General features: G+C 39.1%; 2 protein-coding genes across 8 annotated transcripts in view; one reads left to right on the forward strand and one right to left on the reverse strand.

Annotated features, from left to right (window-relative positions):
• Positions 1-6,384, forward strand: part of LOC115202879 (PHD finger protein 21A) — a 46,416-nt gene extending 40,032 nt beyond the window's left edge. For all 7 annotated transcript variants that reach the window (XM_029767025.1, XM_029767020.1, XM_029767024.1 and 4 more), the window contains 3 exons: positions 1,450-1,525; positions 1,624-1,727; positions 1,841-6,384. In XM_029767025.1, coding sequence (XP_029622885.1) covers positions 1,450-1,525; positions 1,624-1,727; positions 1,841-2,239 — 579 coding nt within the window. In that variant the 3' untranslated portion in view covers positions 2,240-6,384. The remainder of the gene's footprint in view (positions 1-1,449; positions 1,526-1,623; positions 1,728-1,840) is intronic.
• Positions 6,385-11,650: 5,266 nt separating this feature from the next.
• LOC115202885 (putative nuclease HARBI1) lies at positions 11,651-13,991 on the reverse strand. Its single transcript, XM_029767041.1, has 3 exons — positions 13,874-13,991; positions 12,821-13,505; positions 11,651-12,701 (listed from the first exon to the last, which is right to left on the reverse strand). The coding sequence occupies exons 2-3, from the start codon at positions 13,488-13,490 to the stop codon at positions 12,325-12,327; spliced, it is 1,047 nt and encodes a 348-aa protein (XP_029622901.1). The 5' UTR covers positions 13,491-13,505; positions 13,874-13,991; the 3' UTR covers positions 11,651-12,324.
• Between the last annotated feature and the right edge of the window lie 133 nt (positions 13,992-14,124).

Genomic DNA, 14,124 nt, shown 5'->3' on the forward strand with positions numbered 1-14,124 from the left:
GTAACCAATAATCATTTGATTCATGGCCTTGTCTCTCTGTCCTAAAATCCCTGACAACAGCGTTCAGAGCCATGATTGTATAAACATCTAAAAGTTGGTGATGAAATCAGGCAACTTCAACTAAAGTATCTACAGTGCGGTCCGAAATTGACACCCTTGATAAAGATGAGCAATAATAACTGTATAAAATAAATCATTCAAATACCGAGCTATATTTGATGCTAATTGTTTTGGGGAAAGTATATTATTTTCTACTAATACAATTGTTTCGAGAAAGACTTTGATTAAAAAATAATCATGTTTTTTCTCAAAGGTAGTCATCAAAATTGACACCCGTAAATACTTGTAGAATTAAAGTAGCCAAAAGGTTAGCATTTGGTCCCGTATTCAATGACTACATCAAGCTTGTTTTATTTCTTCTTTTTTTTAAAACATTTTATTTCATCTTTATTTAACTAGGCAAGTGACTACAAACTTGTTGGATGCATTTGCAGTTCATTTGGTTGTTTCAGATTATTTTGTGCCAAATACAAATGAATGGTAATTAATGTATTGCGTCATTTTAGAGTCACTTTTATTTCAAATAACAATCTAATATGTTTCTAAACGCTTGTACATTTAATGTGGATGATACTGTGAATGATGATGAGTGAGAAAGTTAGAGGGTCAGAGGTCGTACCCTGAAGACATGCTAACCTCCCCTGTTATTGGTAATGGTGAGAGGTTAGCATGTCTTCAGGGTATGACCTCTGACCCTCTGTAACTTTCTCACTCATCATTATTCACAGTACCATCCACATTAAATGTACAAGCGTGTGTTGGAGATATAATCTTTGACCCTCTGTAACTTTTTTTCACTCATCATTATTCACGATTAATTCAGGATTATCCGTAATCATGGTAGAATCCACATTCATGTAGAAGTGTTTAGAAACATATGTTGTTCTTATTTACAATAAAAGTGACTAGATACATTTATTTACCATTCATTTCTATTGGGAACAATATCATCTGAAACAACAAAACTAACGTTAACTGCGAATGCATCCAACAAGTTTGTAGAATCGTTTGTAGAATCGTTTGTGCTAGTAATATGGGACCAAATACTAAACCTTTTGACTACTTCATTTATAAGAATCTTTAGGAGTGTCAATCATTTTGAACGCTACCTTTTTGAGTGAAGAAAGTATAACTTGTTAAACGAAATCTCTTTCTCTAAACAATTGTATTCGTATAATATAATTTCCCAAAATTTTTTTTTGGGGGGGGCATACAATATATAGCTCAGTATTTGAATTAAATTGTATTTCTCCGCTCACTTTTCTCCACCAAAAACTACTGAAACGTAATGGACGGTTGAATGGCTATTTAAAACATTATTTTTTTAAAAGAAGCAGAACTAAGCCTGTTGTTGACATGGATTCAATTGTTTTCCCTTTTCTTCTTTAGATTTTGATGAAAGATGAGGCAATCCCATGGCCTGGAACCCTCGCTATAGTTCATTCCTACATTGCGTATAAAGCAGGTACAGAAGAAGAACAGATATAAAAAGAGCTACCTCCAAAATGAATTTGTGTTCATCTAATTAGCACTTAATGTTGACTGTAATGGTTTATCTGACAGCTAAAGAGGAGGAGAAGCAGAAACTGGTGAAGTGGAGCTTGGAACTGAAGCAGGACAGAGAACAGCTAGAACAAAGGGTCAAACAGCTGAGCCAATCCATAACGGTAAGCGTTACACTGCCTGACACTGATGCGAACCCTGAAGGCATGTGAAGTCATCTCAGAACAGTACATGGAGGGTTAATTACTAATGAGTCTGTCCCTATTTCTCTCGAAAGAAATGCATGGAGAACAAGAACACTATCCTGGCCCGTCAGAGGGACATGCACAACTCCCTGGAGAAGGTCAAGGGCCTGGTGCGTCTCATTCAGGGCATCAACTTCTGCCCTTCCCCTGAGGCCTCACCGCCAGCGCTCCAGACCAGCATGACAAATGGAGGAGCAGACTGTGCCAGTGCTGACCACACGGACGACACAAGTCCTGAGGAGCACAAGAACATGACCAACAACAGCGGCGACGACCTGAACAACAACGTGGACGGGGCGACCGAGGAGGAAGAGAAGAAAGAGGAAGTTAGAGAGATTGACAACCTCAACAGCAGCAGCCTTGGCAAAACCTTTGAGCCTCCCCAGACTATAGCACCGGCCCTTGTGGATATAGCAGAGGGGGTCAAATAACACCCACCCACCCAGCCCAGGGACAGGAACCCCCAAAGAGAGGGAAAGAAAAAGATCAAGCACCCCATGAAGTTGCCCAAAGTTGCCAATCGATTAACACACACCGACATATATATTTTTTGGGGTCGTTGTTATTGTAGTTGTGTATTATTGGATTGTCCGAGAGGACATTATGAGTATCAGTCCGAGAAATGGAAAGGGACGAAGGAGGGTGACTTATGTACCAGTGGTATGCCAATCGAGGTCAAAGATTATTATTCAAGTCTGACGATATTGACGCTCTTACTCATAATAACGATATTGTTAATAGTAATAAACATCACACCAATGTGTGCCTCCAATAGTCGCCATAGCGCCTCTTTGTGGGGATGGTTTCTTAGGGTGTCTTAGTCTGCAGCTTCAGGGGAGATGGATCCGAGATGTCCAAAGACGAGACCTGCCCGCTCGCCTGAAGATCCACCACCTACACCACACCAGAAACAATTGGATCAACCAAAACACCATAACAGCCATTTGGAATTTATAAACTACCAGGGGACGAGGTTTTTTTGTTTGCTGCAGTATTTGTCAACCGTTTTGAAAATCACTGAAGTATTGCCTGAGGGATATGATTAGTCCCAAATCACACTTTTTGTCTTACAGGAGCTCCAGCTCACCTCCATCCGTCTATCCCACCTGCCCCATTTACGACCACCAACAACTCTGACAATACAGCTTAAAGTAACATCACAGGACAGATGATGGATCAACATAGGTCAGCCTCACGTTCAAGTTGTATCCACTGTCACCTCAGTGCTGCCCAACAGACAGCCAGACAGACCGGCTACAGTGGGAGGAGCCCAGCATTCAGCTTACGGTCTGTGGTATTCAGCAGCATCACATGGACTCATTGCAGGCTTCGTTGACAATGAAGATGTTTTTCTTTTCGAGGTCACCTTATCATGACTTGTGTTGCGTTATCCATTGTTGCTGAACCTAGCATTCCTTTTTGCATTTTTGAGAATATGATTGACCAATTTGTTGAGTGATACGTTCAGAGACATAGGCAGAAAGCTGCTGCATCAATATTCCATGTGAATGCAGCTCTAGACATGCACGGGGACTTAGCAACTATCAGTTCAGATATTGTCTGAGAGGTTTTTTGTGTCTGTTTGTCATGCCCCTGGGATCTGTTGCTAAAGGAAACTAACAATTTATTCTGGGGGAATATATTTCTATTCAGGTCTTCCTAGTTTTCGAACATCAAGATATGCTTCTTCAAAAGTGCTTTTCTGTTTCGCATTACTTTGGTTTCTTATAAAATATATTAGAACTGGAAAAAAATATGTAAATAGCTTTCTTTTTTTTTTTTGTTGATGATCCTTGCAATTGAATTATTATTCAAAATGCTGAATTCATAACTGCCAAATGCTATTGTATCCAAATACAGCAGGGAAACAGTCCTATTTTCTTATATAATGTTTTTAAGGTTTCAATTAGGAGTCCCCATAGATAGGCACAAATTTAGCATGGCAGGTACATACATACAAAAGAGAGTGTGGCAATGACATTGTACCAAATGTTGTTTGGAAAAATGGTCAGGAACGCTGTAGGAAAAGCACAAACTTGTTGGCAAAAAAACAACTGGAACCAAACCACATACCCTCATCCTGCCATAAACATGTCTAAAGTAAATATGAACATTTGAATGATTATATTTTACACCACCACACTGACAAGTCACTTTTCATGTTACACTTTTGTACAGTATGTGTAGCTTTTGTTTATAACCTGCCATTTGACATGTTTAAGTCCTTAGAGTTGCAATGCAATGTAGATATATTAGTTGTGAAACACTTGAGAAATTAGGGACGTTAAATGGAAATGAAGGAATAGGTTGCCAGTAAACATATCATTTCATCACAGGGCCTACTTGCTGTACTACACCATACGGTATGGGTTCCCCTGGGGAGGGGGGGGGGGTGCCTTTTCTAGAGAGTTTGAAGGCTTTTACAGGGCTCTATATATTTCCTCTGACATGAAATGCACCCAAACCATGGCAATGTTTTATGTTTCAAAATCAAATAAAAATCATAATAATAATAATGCAATTAACTGGAAAGCACAAGAGAAGATGCAAATCGGTTTTTAATCTATAGCCAGATCGAAAGGAAAGCATTAGTTAAAGAATAAGTGATGGCCCAGTCCAGTGTCTTGTGTTGAGGCCACTCTTCCTTTTGGCCTGCGGTACTTGTCATTGTATAGCAATTGCCTTAAGAAAATGTTGCGCCTCGTGAACAAACTGTTCGGTGTATTGTTGGTCTTGTTTGTGTGTCACAACAAAAAAAAATCTATGAATTGTGGAAATATTGTCTATTTGGGATGAGCCACTTCAGGAAATCTACTTCTCTTTGCACAGAACTGAGATGATAGGCTAAATGGGAATCTATTGTATTTACAAGGGGTCAGTTGCTCTGAGTCATCATATAAGAGGGTTCTGCTAAGTTTTGACTTGACTTGCCAGTGTATGAAAAATAAGGATTGTGATTTGAACTACTATTTGAGTTGTCCCTCCACCAAGTCCCTCAAATACAAGCAATTAGCAAATATTATAATGCACCTTTTGGTTGAACACTCAACAGTGTTAAATCCTTTAGTTCTCTCCTGACTTGCCATCTTCACAGGGCAAGATGCAAATGATAGAAGTGGCAGCAGTGATGACACATACTTACCATGAATATGTACAATTGGGGCCGGATTTTTTTCAGAATATTGTTAAATAATTGACATATTCTTCATCTTATCTTTATAATCCTTTTGATGTGTTTTTATTGGACCTTTTTGGCGCAGAAGCTTAGAAAATGTGGCTCTCGGTGCCTCTAATGCAATAGAAATAATAAGGATGTCGGCAAATGCACTCCCCCATCTGTGCTCGGCATGATGAGCCCAACAACAAAACTACAGCTGTCAAAACCTCAACAAACCTATGCCTACATATGCAAATAGATTGTATGGACATGATTATACTTATAAAAACATTCCTACTTTTCATATATAGAACTGAATTTCACCTTTCCAACCTCGGTAACACTTTACTTTAAGGTGCCTTTCATAAAAATATTCATAAGTCGTTTATAGACTGTTATTTAGTAGTTTACAGATTTTAGTTTAGAACCCATTATAACGAATAAGTAACAAAAAGGAACCAGGGTATAGGCTACCTTGATGTAAAGTGTTACAGCAGTATATTAAAAGCTACGGCTGTACCATTAAATGTTTAATGTACTGTATACGTACCCCAACGACTCATGTAGGAAATGAAATGTCCCTCTCAATTAATGACTTTTATTGGATCATAACTATGAAGGCAAAGTGCTGAATATTATGGGCGTAATTGTTTTTATTTTCTGACTTATGGGGGATGATGTGGTATGGCCAACTCAAATATTGTGTAGTGCTTTGTGCTGTGAAAGAAAGTAAATGTCATGCTGTGGTTAAAAAAAAATGGAAACAAAGTTCATATCCAAAGAATGATTTTAAAGCCTTTTTTATTTTCATTTATGATCTACACCAGCTAAATAATATTCGCAACGAGAGCAACCAATTAGGAAACCAATATTGATTAGATTCTTCATCTCTGCATATCTTGATTAGTTCCAAGTATTTCAGTTGCATTTCACTGCCATCAATATGGAGACCCCCTCTTTCTTGTAACCTCTGTCCCACCTCTTACTTCATGCACACATATCATTTCATTAATATAGAAGGCTTTTTCTCAACGTAAAGTATTCTTCCTCTTTGTTAAGATGCATTGTAGCAAATCAAGCAAGTCAAAGGCACTAATGTGCCGAATATAGTGTAAATGGTTTATTACACAGACTGCGTACTCTCTTGTAATATTTGTCAGTTGTATTTTTTCACAATAATTTTTTAAAAGAAGTATTTGTTTATTTTTGACTACGGTTTTGTTACCAATCCTTTTAGTTGCCTGTGATCCACTGATTTATTTGACCTCCTTCCTGTATTTGAGTTATTTTATGTAGCTATTTGTATGCAGTGTTTGGCAAATTCCATTGCGGTGTCAGAGTAAGTCAAGATTTTTGGAGCATTCGATCAATTTGTATTTATTTATTTGACCATTTTTAAATAAAATTACAGAGTTGTAATTGTGGCTTCTCTTCTCTCTGTATAAATATATCCTGATTATAAACAGCCTTCAAGATTTAGTGTGTGACAGTTCTTCTTACAAACACTGTAGACAGCAAACAATTCACTGTCAAACAGGTAGTAAGAGGTAATACCTCCTGGTCAAAGTGCAACTTCCGATCCATTTTCAGCTGCTTTCTGTCAAACTCCCATTGATGTTGTCAAGTGCCATATCAAAGCTGAGTGAACCTCTGTGCAATTGTGCATTAACCAAATACGTAGCCATAGACACACGTGTGTGTGTGTATGTATGTATGTATGTATGTATGTATGTATGTATGTATGTATGTATGTATGTATGTATGTATGTACTTTCTGTAAAATGCCTAAAATCTTGCTGCAGGGGAGCTTGAGGCTCAGTGCGTGCTTCATCTGGAGCATGCGTGACTGTTTGTCCATGGCCAGTAGGTGGCGCTGGTATTCCAGACGCACCTCTCGTACCAGCTTCTCAACCGCTACCTCCACAGCCACAGAACATTCTGCCACAGACAACTCAAAGAAGCTGCACCAGAACATACACAAGAGGCTAAAGATCAGTTCTCCATTCCTCATCGCCCACTGGAAACAATTGGACATTGTCAACTGGTCAATTTAATGTATGGATATGGTTGAGGGACAAAGAAATAGTTTTCCAACATGGATCATTCACCACTGGCTGATTATATTTTAATTGTGTCGGCAAAAACATTTACTACATTTTAGTTCACACATCTTCAAAATGTAGTATGATTCAGTGTTCCGAGGCTAATAAGAATATAGCCGAATGAAAGTTGTTGCTGATGGCACCAGACAAGTGAATCAATTGAAACATGTCACCTCAGATCACTGGCAAGGGCCTTTCCTTCTCCTGTCCGCACCACCCTTCCATTCTCCATGTCACATTTATTCACAACTATTACAGTAGGTATGCCTGATGAAAGAGCATGAAACGGAGTTTAGAAACGTATTAAAGGGACACAAAACACACACACAAACAAAATACACAGAGATGATCTTGTTTAAGATGGTCTATCTTGCAAGGAATTTGAGGCTATGCAGAAAAGACAACGACCCCATAACGTTTGCAGTTACAATAAGCAGACCTACTGTTTTATAAATCTTGCCTGGTGGATTCACTGTTCTGGTGTGTAACAGTGGCTTACGTTTTTTATTACAGCAGTCAAACTCAGCTTAATACAGCCTTGATAAAACCAGTTCCCCTAGTCATGAGTGATTTAATGCAATCATTATGATAAATTAGACAAATATTATAGAAAAGCGTAATATCCTTCAATGAAAAGATAGCTGGACTAGCCTATGTAAAGTAGGTTCTGCAAGAGTCATGGGTGGGTTGGGTTCTAGGCTGTCCTATAGCCTCTTAGAAGATGTAACCTCTGCAATAATGAGATGCCCTCCACTCCAAACAACATTTGATTGCCCTTTCCTGGTGTTTCCACAAGTTAAAAAATGGTCAACTCACCCAGGGTCTGCTTGACAATATCAATAATCCTCTTTAAGTGTGAGACAGACTCAAAGCTGCTCCGGTCTGTGATGGAATACATAATAAGGAAACCATCGCCCCATTTAATTGAACTCTCAAGAGAAGTTGCTGCAGAACCCACAGACTCCTGCAGAGAGAGAGAGAGATAACAAGAGATATGGGGAGGGACCAGAAAGGTTGAGTTGTCATTTAATAAAGAACAAGATACATCTTGTACACTGGTTTTATGCTCTCAAAAGTGGTCTGTTCATGGCAACATTTCGACTCTAGCCGGGGCATAGCACTTTTGGGAGCATACGCCAGTTTGTTTTGTTCTCCACAATTGTTGTTTAAATCAAGCACCTGGAACATGTTTTTTTTGCAGGATGTGCACATACCATGTCCTTGACCTTGCGAGTTTCCATTTGACAGGTTAAGTGATGAGACGGCTGTTTACTTTTTTGTTTAATCTTCGTTCAAACCTACTAACAGTAGATGGGATAGTTAATCTACTCAAATGGCCTCGAGTGTTCTTTTCATTGTCGCATCAGATGTTTCTGGTCCTCAGAACCATTATATTTGATCAACGTCAACTTTGTTGATATTCTATCCAAGACACTTTAAGGCACCATGATTCAAGAAAACAGACGTGGAAGGAATGGTATGGGGGTCTGGTTGTTGTCTAAGCCTGAGAGTAATCTTCCTCTTTGGGTTTATAGAGGTCTGACACAAGGGCAGAGAGAAACAAATCCAAAAACAGCCAAATATAGACTTAATTCTGAGGTCGATTAAAGCCGAGAGAATGATGACCTCAGTCTCTGGATAGTACCTTGTTGGCTGTGTCCAATATTTCAAAATCTATGGTCTCCTTGTCCACAGTTTTCCAACACCTGTAAGTTACTCCTGTATGAGAACCCCACAGACAGAATGCTGTCAGCCTAATATAGTCAAGTGACAACTTGCATAAGGCACAGTAAAATTAGATGCAGTCTTTACCCTTTTGATGGTCATACTGTCACGTCCTGACCCTTGTAAGATGTAATTTTCTATAGTAGAGTAGGTCAGGGCGTGACAGGGGGTGTTTTTGGTTGGTTTTCTTGTTATCTGTTTCTATGTGGTTTTTCTAGGTTTCTATTTCTATGTTGGGGTTTGGATGATCTCCAATTAGAGGCAGCCGGTCCTCGTTGTCTCTAATTGGAGATCATATTTAAGTAGGGGGTTTTTCCACTTGTGTTTGTGGGTTGTTAATTTTTGAGTAGTGTGTATTTCTCTCTGCGTCACGGTTTTGTTGTTTTAAGTATTTGGTGTATTGCAACGTTTCACGGTAATAATGAATATGTGGAACTACAACCATTCTGCGCTTTGGTCCGATCCTTTAAACAGCTGTGACACATACTCTCCAATGAACCGCTTGGTGATGTATCTAACACACAGGGCTGCAGTTAAAACAAAGCAGACCATGAGCACTCTAGGTATTTTAAATATGTCACCTTGCATAGACCTCCCCACACTAGCTATGCCCAGGCAACTGATAGTAAATAGCATAGTAAACATCATACTAAATTAACATAGTATCAACAATTCAGAGTATTATTATTTTACATTCATTTTTTCTATTGCAGATTTGTCTCACCTTTAGACTTTTTAAAAGAGTCAGTCCTGGATGAGCAATATAATATCCCACTCAATTTATTAAGCCATCAGTCTCCATTTAAAAATACTTTTCAATATCTGTCTTTCCACAGATGTCTTGTTGTCACGACTTCCGCCGAAGTCGGTCCCTCTCCTTGTTCGGGCGGCGTTCGGCGGTCGACGTCACCGGTCTTCTAGCCATCGCCGATCCACCTTTCATTTTCCATTTGTTTTGTCTTTGTTTTCTACACACCTGGTTTCATTCCCCAATTACATGTTCATGTATTTAACACTCTGTTTCCCCCATGTTTTTGTGCGTGATTGTTTCTATGTTCATTCGGTACGTTATGGCTGGTTTTCGACGGGTGCTGTTTTCACCCGTGCATAATTGATTACCGTTTATTGTTGGTCAAGTGTATTGTTACCTTGTGCCTTTATTTTGACTAAAGTACGTTGCTCACTCATTCTGCTCTCCTGCGCCTGACTTCATGCACCAGCTAAACCCACCTTCTGACAGTCGTCCAAGTATCACCAAAATCAATTGCATATCCCATGAACAATTTCAACCAATGAGATATGTTGATGAATTCTTTAGAAACACTAAAGCATGCATAAACTTACTTTACAAATAATCACAGCTCGTCTAAATTAGTTGAACACTTTTTTATTTCGTCTACAACATTTAGTTCAAAACCAGGATTAAGCAGAGTTCTGAGAACTCCTACTACATCTGTTCATGCATATTTTCTTAAAAAAAAAAAAATCGGTGCAACACACACACTGGATGTAATATATGAAAGTATATGAAATGTGCGAGTATATGAGATACTGTCTATCCTTACTCACTCTCTTCCATCACTTCGCTATGTCTGGTCCTCCAATTACTCAATAAGATGCTGGGAGGTTACAGGTTTGTTTGTTCTCCATCATTTGCTCAGGTTTTCAGTTCACAGTCCAGTCCATCCATTGCCTTTAGTTTCCCTTTTCAAAATGAAACAATCTGGAAGGGCGCGCCCCTTCCAAGTCTCATTAAATTGTTTTGATTTATTGCTGTTGATAGCCAAGCATGCTGTGCGATGGAGACAGCTTGGTCTTTCACCGTTAACTCAAACAAACCTTTGATATGGCGAATGAACTTTCTATCAAACAGTTTTTGGAATGAACTTTAAGCTGTATTGTTTTTTAAAAATAGTTGTGCATAGTTATGCGTATAATGAGTAAAATAAATGAACCAGGCATTTACACATGTATTTATTGGAGCGTATAAATCTTGTACACCACACCCTGCACTCTTGTAGACAATTCCAGTGTTTGCAAATACATAGTGCCTTCAGAAAGTATTCACACACCTTGACTTTTTCCACATTTTGCTGTGTTAAAGCTTGAATTTAAAATTGATTGAATTGAGATTTTGTGTCACTGGCCTACCCCATAATGTCAAAGTTGAATTCTGCTTTTAGAATTTTTTTTACTAATTAATAAAAAATGAAAAGCTGAAATGTCTTGAGTCAATAAGTATTCAACCCATTTGTTATGGCAAGCCTAAATAAGTTCAGGAGTAAACATTTCCTTAACAAGCCACAAGCTGGATTCACTCTGTGTACAATAATAGTGGTTAACATGATCTTTGAATGACTACTTAATCTCTTTTCCCCACACATACAATTATCTGTAAGGTCCCTCAGTTAAGCAGTTAATTTCAAACACAGATTCAACTACAAAGACCAGGGAAGTTTTTCAATGCCTCGCAAAGGGCACCTGTTGGTAGATGGGTAAAAATAAAACAGACATTGAATATCTCTTTGAGCATGGGGAAGTTTTTAATTATACTTCGGATGGTGTATCAATACACCCAGTCACTCCCGAGTGGTGCAGCGGTCTAAGGCACTGCATCTCAGTGCTAGAGGCGTCACTACAGACCCTGGTTTGATTCCAGACTGTATCACAACCGGCCATTATTGGGAGTCCCACTGTGGCAGCGCACAATTGGGGCTCAGTGTGTGCTGAGCTCAGTGTTCTTAACTGACTTGCCAATTTAAATAAAGGTTAAATAAAAAGAAGATACAGGCATACTTCCTAACTCTGTTGCTGGATCGGAAGGAAACCGCTCAGGGATTTCACTATGAGGCCAATGGTGACTTTAAGAGAGTTTAATGGCTGTGATAGGAGAAAACTGAGGATGGATCGAACACATTGTAGTTTCTAAGCTAAATGACAGAATGAAAAGAAGGAAGCCTGTACAGAATACAAATATTCCAAAACATGCACACTTTTTTTGTTTATCTGATTGAATCAAACCCTAAGAATGGACACATCTCTCAACATGCTCACAACCCGCCAAATACAGTATTTGAGGAGGAGAAATATCTTTGTTTTTTTTACAGCTTTTCTGCTACATATACATACATTTTACATATACATACAAATCCAACACATCACTGAGTACCACCATATTTTCAAGCATGGTGGTGGCTGCATCATGTTATGGGTATTCTTGTCATCAGAATACACATTTAATTTTTAATACATTTGCAAACATTTCTAAAAACATGTTTTCACTTTGCCATTAGGGGGTATTAGTGTGTAGATGGGTGAGAAAAATTATCAATTTAATCCAACAACAAAATGTGGAATTATACAAGGGGTATGAATACTTTCTGAAGCGACTGTATATCTACACCTACTAAAACCTATATTAGTCACAAAATGATCTTTCTGCTTATACAGAATCTGGTGTTAACCACTTCTCTATTGAAGGCAGTGTCTCTGTGAAACATAGTGTTTCCCTGTTGATTCTGAGCACGCAGATCTAGCTGAAGTGACTAAGAATGAGCTCCTGGCGGATTCGGACTGCCTCCAAGTCCACAGCCTCTGGCTTTCGACTGCCGTCGTCTGACTGGTCTGGTATATCAGTCCTCTCAAACGTCCAGGCATCCAAGCCTGATTGCAATGACACGTTGTGCAAGACGCAGCAGGCCAGAATGATGTGAGAGCACTTCTCAGGTGAGTACTGAAGGTAGCCTTTGGACCCATCTAGGCAACGGAAACGGGTTTGAATGGCCCTGAACGTGCGGTCCACAATCTCATGAGTGGCAGTGTGAGCCAGGTTGTATCGAAAGTCTGCTGAAGTTTCTGGGTACTGGACAGGTGTCATCAGCCATTTCTTTAAAGGATAGTGGCAGTCTCCTACAAGAAAAGGCATGGCTAGGTTAGATATTATGAAAGAGGGAGGCTTGAAGAGCAAGACAATAAAATTTTTTTTTCAACAATGAAAGTTTCAAATGGAAGATTATGAGCTATATTACCTAATAACCAGCCTTCGTGATTTTCCTGCTCTTCCAATTCCTTGTACACTGAAGACTGTTTAAATATGCAGTTATCCAGTAAGCTGCCAGGCCAGTTAGTCTCTGCACTGAGCAAAAGTCCCCTGGCATCACACACAAGTTGACAGTTTATTGAATGGAAGCCTTTCTTATTGACATATGAAGAATCATCTGCATTAGGTGCCTTAATGGCTATATGGGCACAGTCTACAACACCCATGACGTTAGGTATTCCCGCTACCCTGAAAAACTCCTCTTTGGACTGCTGTTTTGTGGCTTCGTCTCTCATGAATCCTATGCACTCTGGAGCTTTCTCAACCAGTGCCTTGGTTACATTTGTCACACAGCGACTCATGGAAGCCTGGCTAATGCCAATGGCATCTCCCATCCTCGTCTGGAAGGATCCTGAGGTATAGAATCCTAAAGCAGCAAGAATCTGAACTTCTGGGCTGATTGCTCGAGACCGTTGCGTACGTCGTGATAAAGTGTCCCGCAGCAGCTCCACCAGGTAGTAGATGAAATCTCGAGGGAATCCAAACGTTGTTAATAGGAACTCATCTGAAACAGTCTCTATATCAAACCTGTCGAGAGTTTTATGTCCACGACCATGGAGCAGCAGGTCACAATCCAGAATGGCTATTTGTATAGCCATTTCGTTATGTATATTCTGTAGGGGGGAAAAAAAGAGAAAGGCATTATTGAATGCATCAAAACAGAGCCTTGTGTATTCAGCATGGTCTGTTTCTTTCAATATTATGTTCTGGTCTGATATGCTTAATCTCTAACCAAATGTCCAGTTAGATAAGTCAGAGATAGTCTCTACTAGATATAAAGATGATCGGTGTTCTATACAATTTGTTGTATAGCTAGCTAGCATTCAGGCTTGCGGCTAGCCTAGCAATTTCCTTATCAGACATTTATTTGGGAACAGTGAACCAGAGTCACCCGAGATGGTGCTAACTTATAAGAATACGAACTATAAATATCATTCATTAGTAAAAAAAATTTTTAAAAACACGTCGAATTTGAACCTACCGGCGTTTGTTGTTATTGTCGTTCTGACTCTTCTGCGCAAAGTACACTGCGCATGTCACTTTTCTGATATCTAACAAAAATATGTGAGACGCAGTTTCGATTTTAAAACAAACAAATGAACGTAATTATTGTTTCCAAAACAACGTGTACTGTGTTTTTATTGATATTAAAACAATGAAATTACGAGAGATGGGATTTTTGCAAATGTTATAGACCACAGTGTTGGAGATGAAAGTGCTTCTCAAAATACA

The sequence above is a fragment of the Salmo trutta genome, chromosome 12 (assembly GCF_901001165.1).
Source record: "Salmo trutta chromosome 12, fSalTru1.1, whole genome shotgun sequence".
NCBI lineage: Eukaryota > Metazoa > Chordata > Actinopteri > Salmoniformes > Salmonidae > Salmo > Salmo trutta.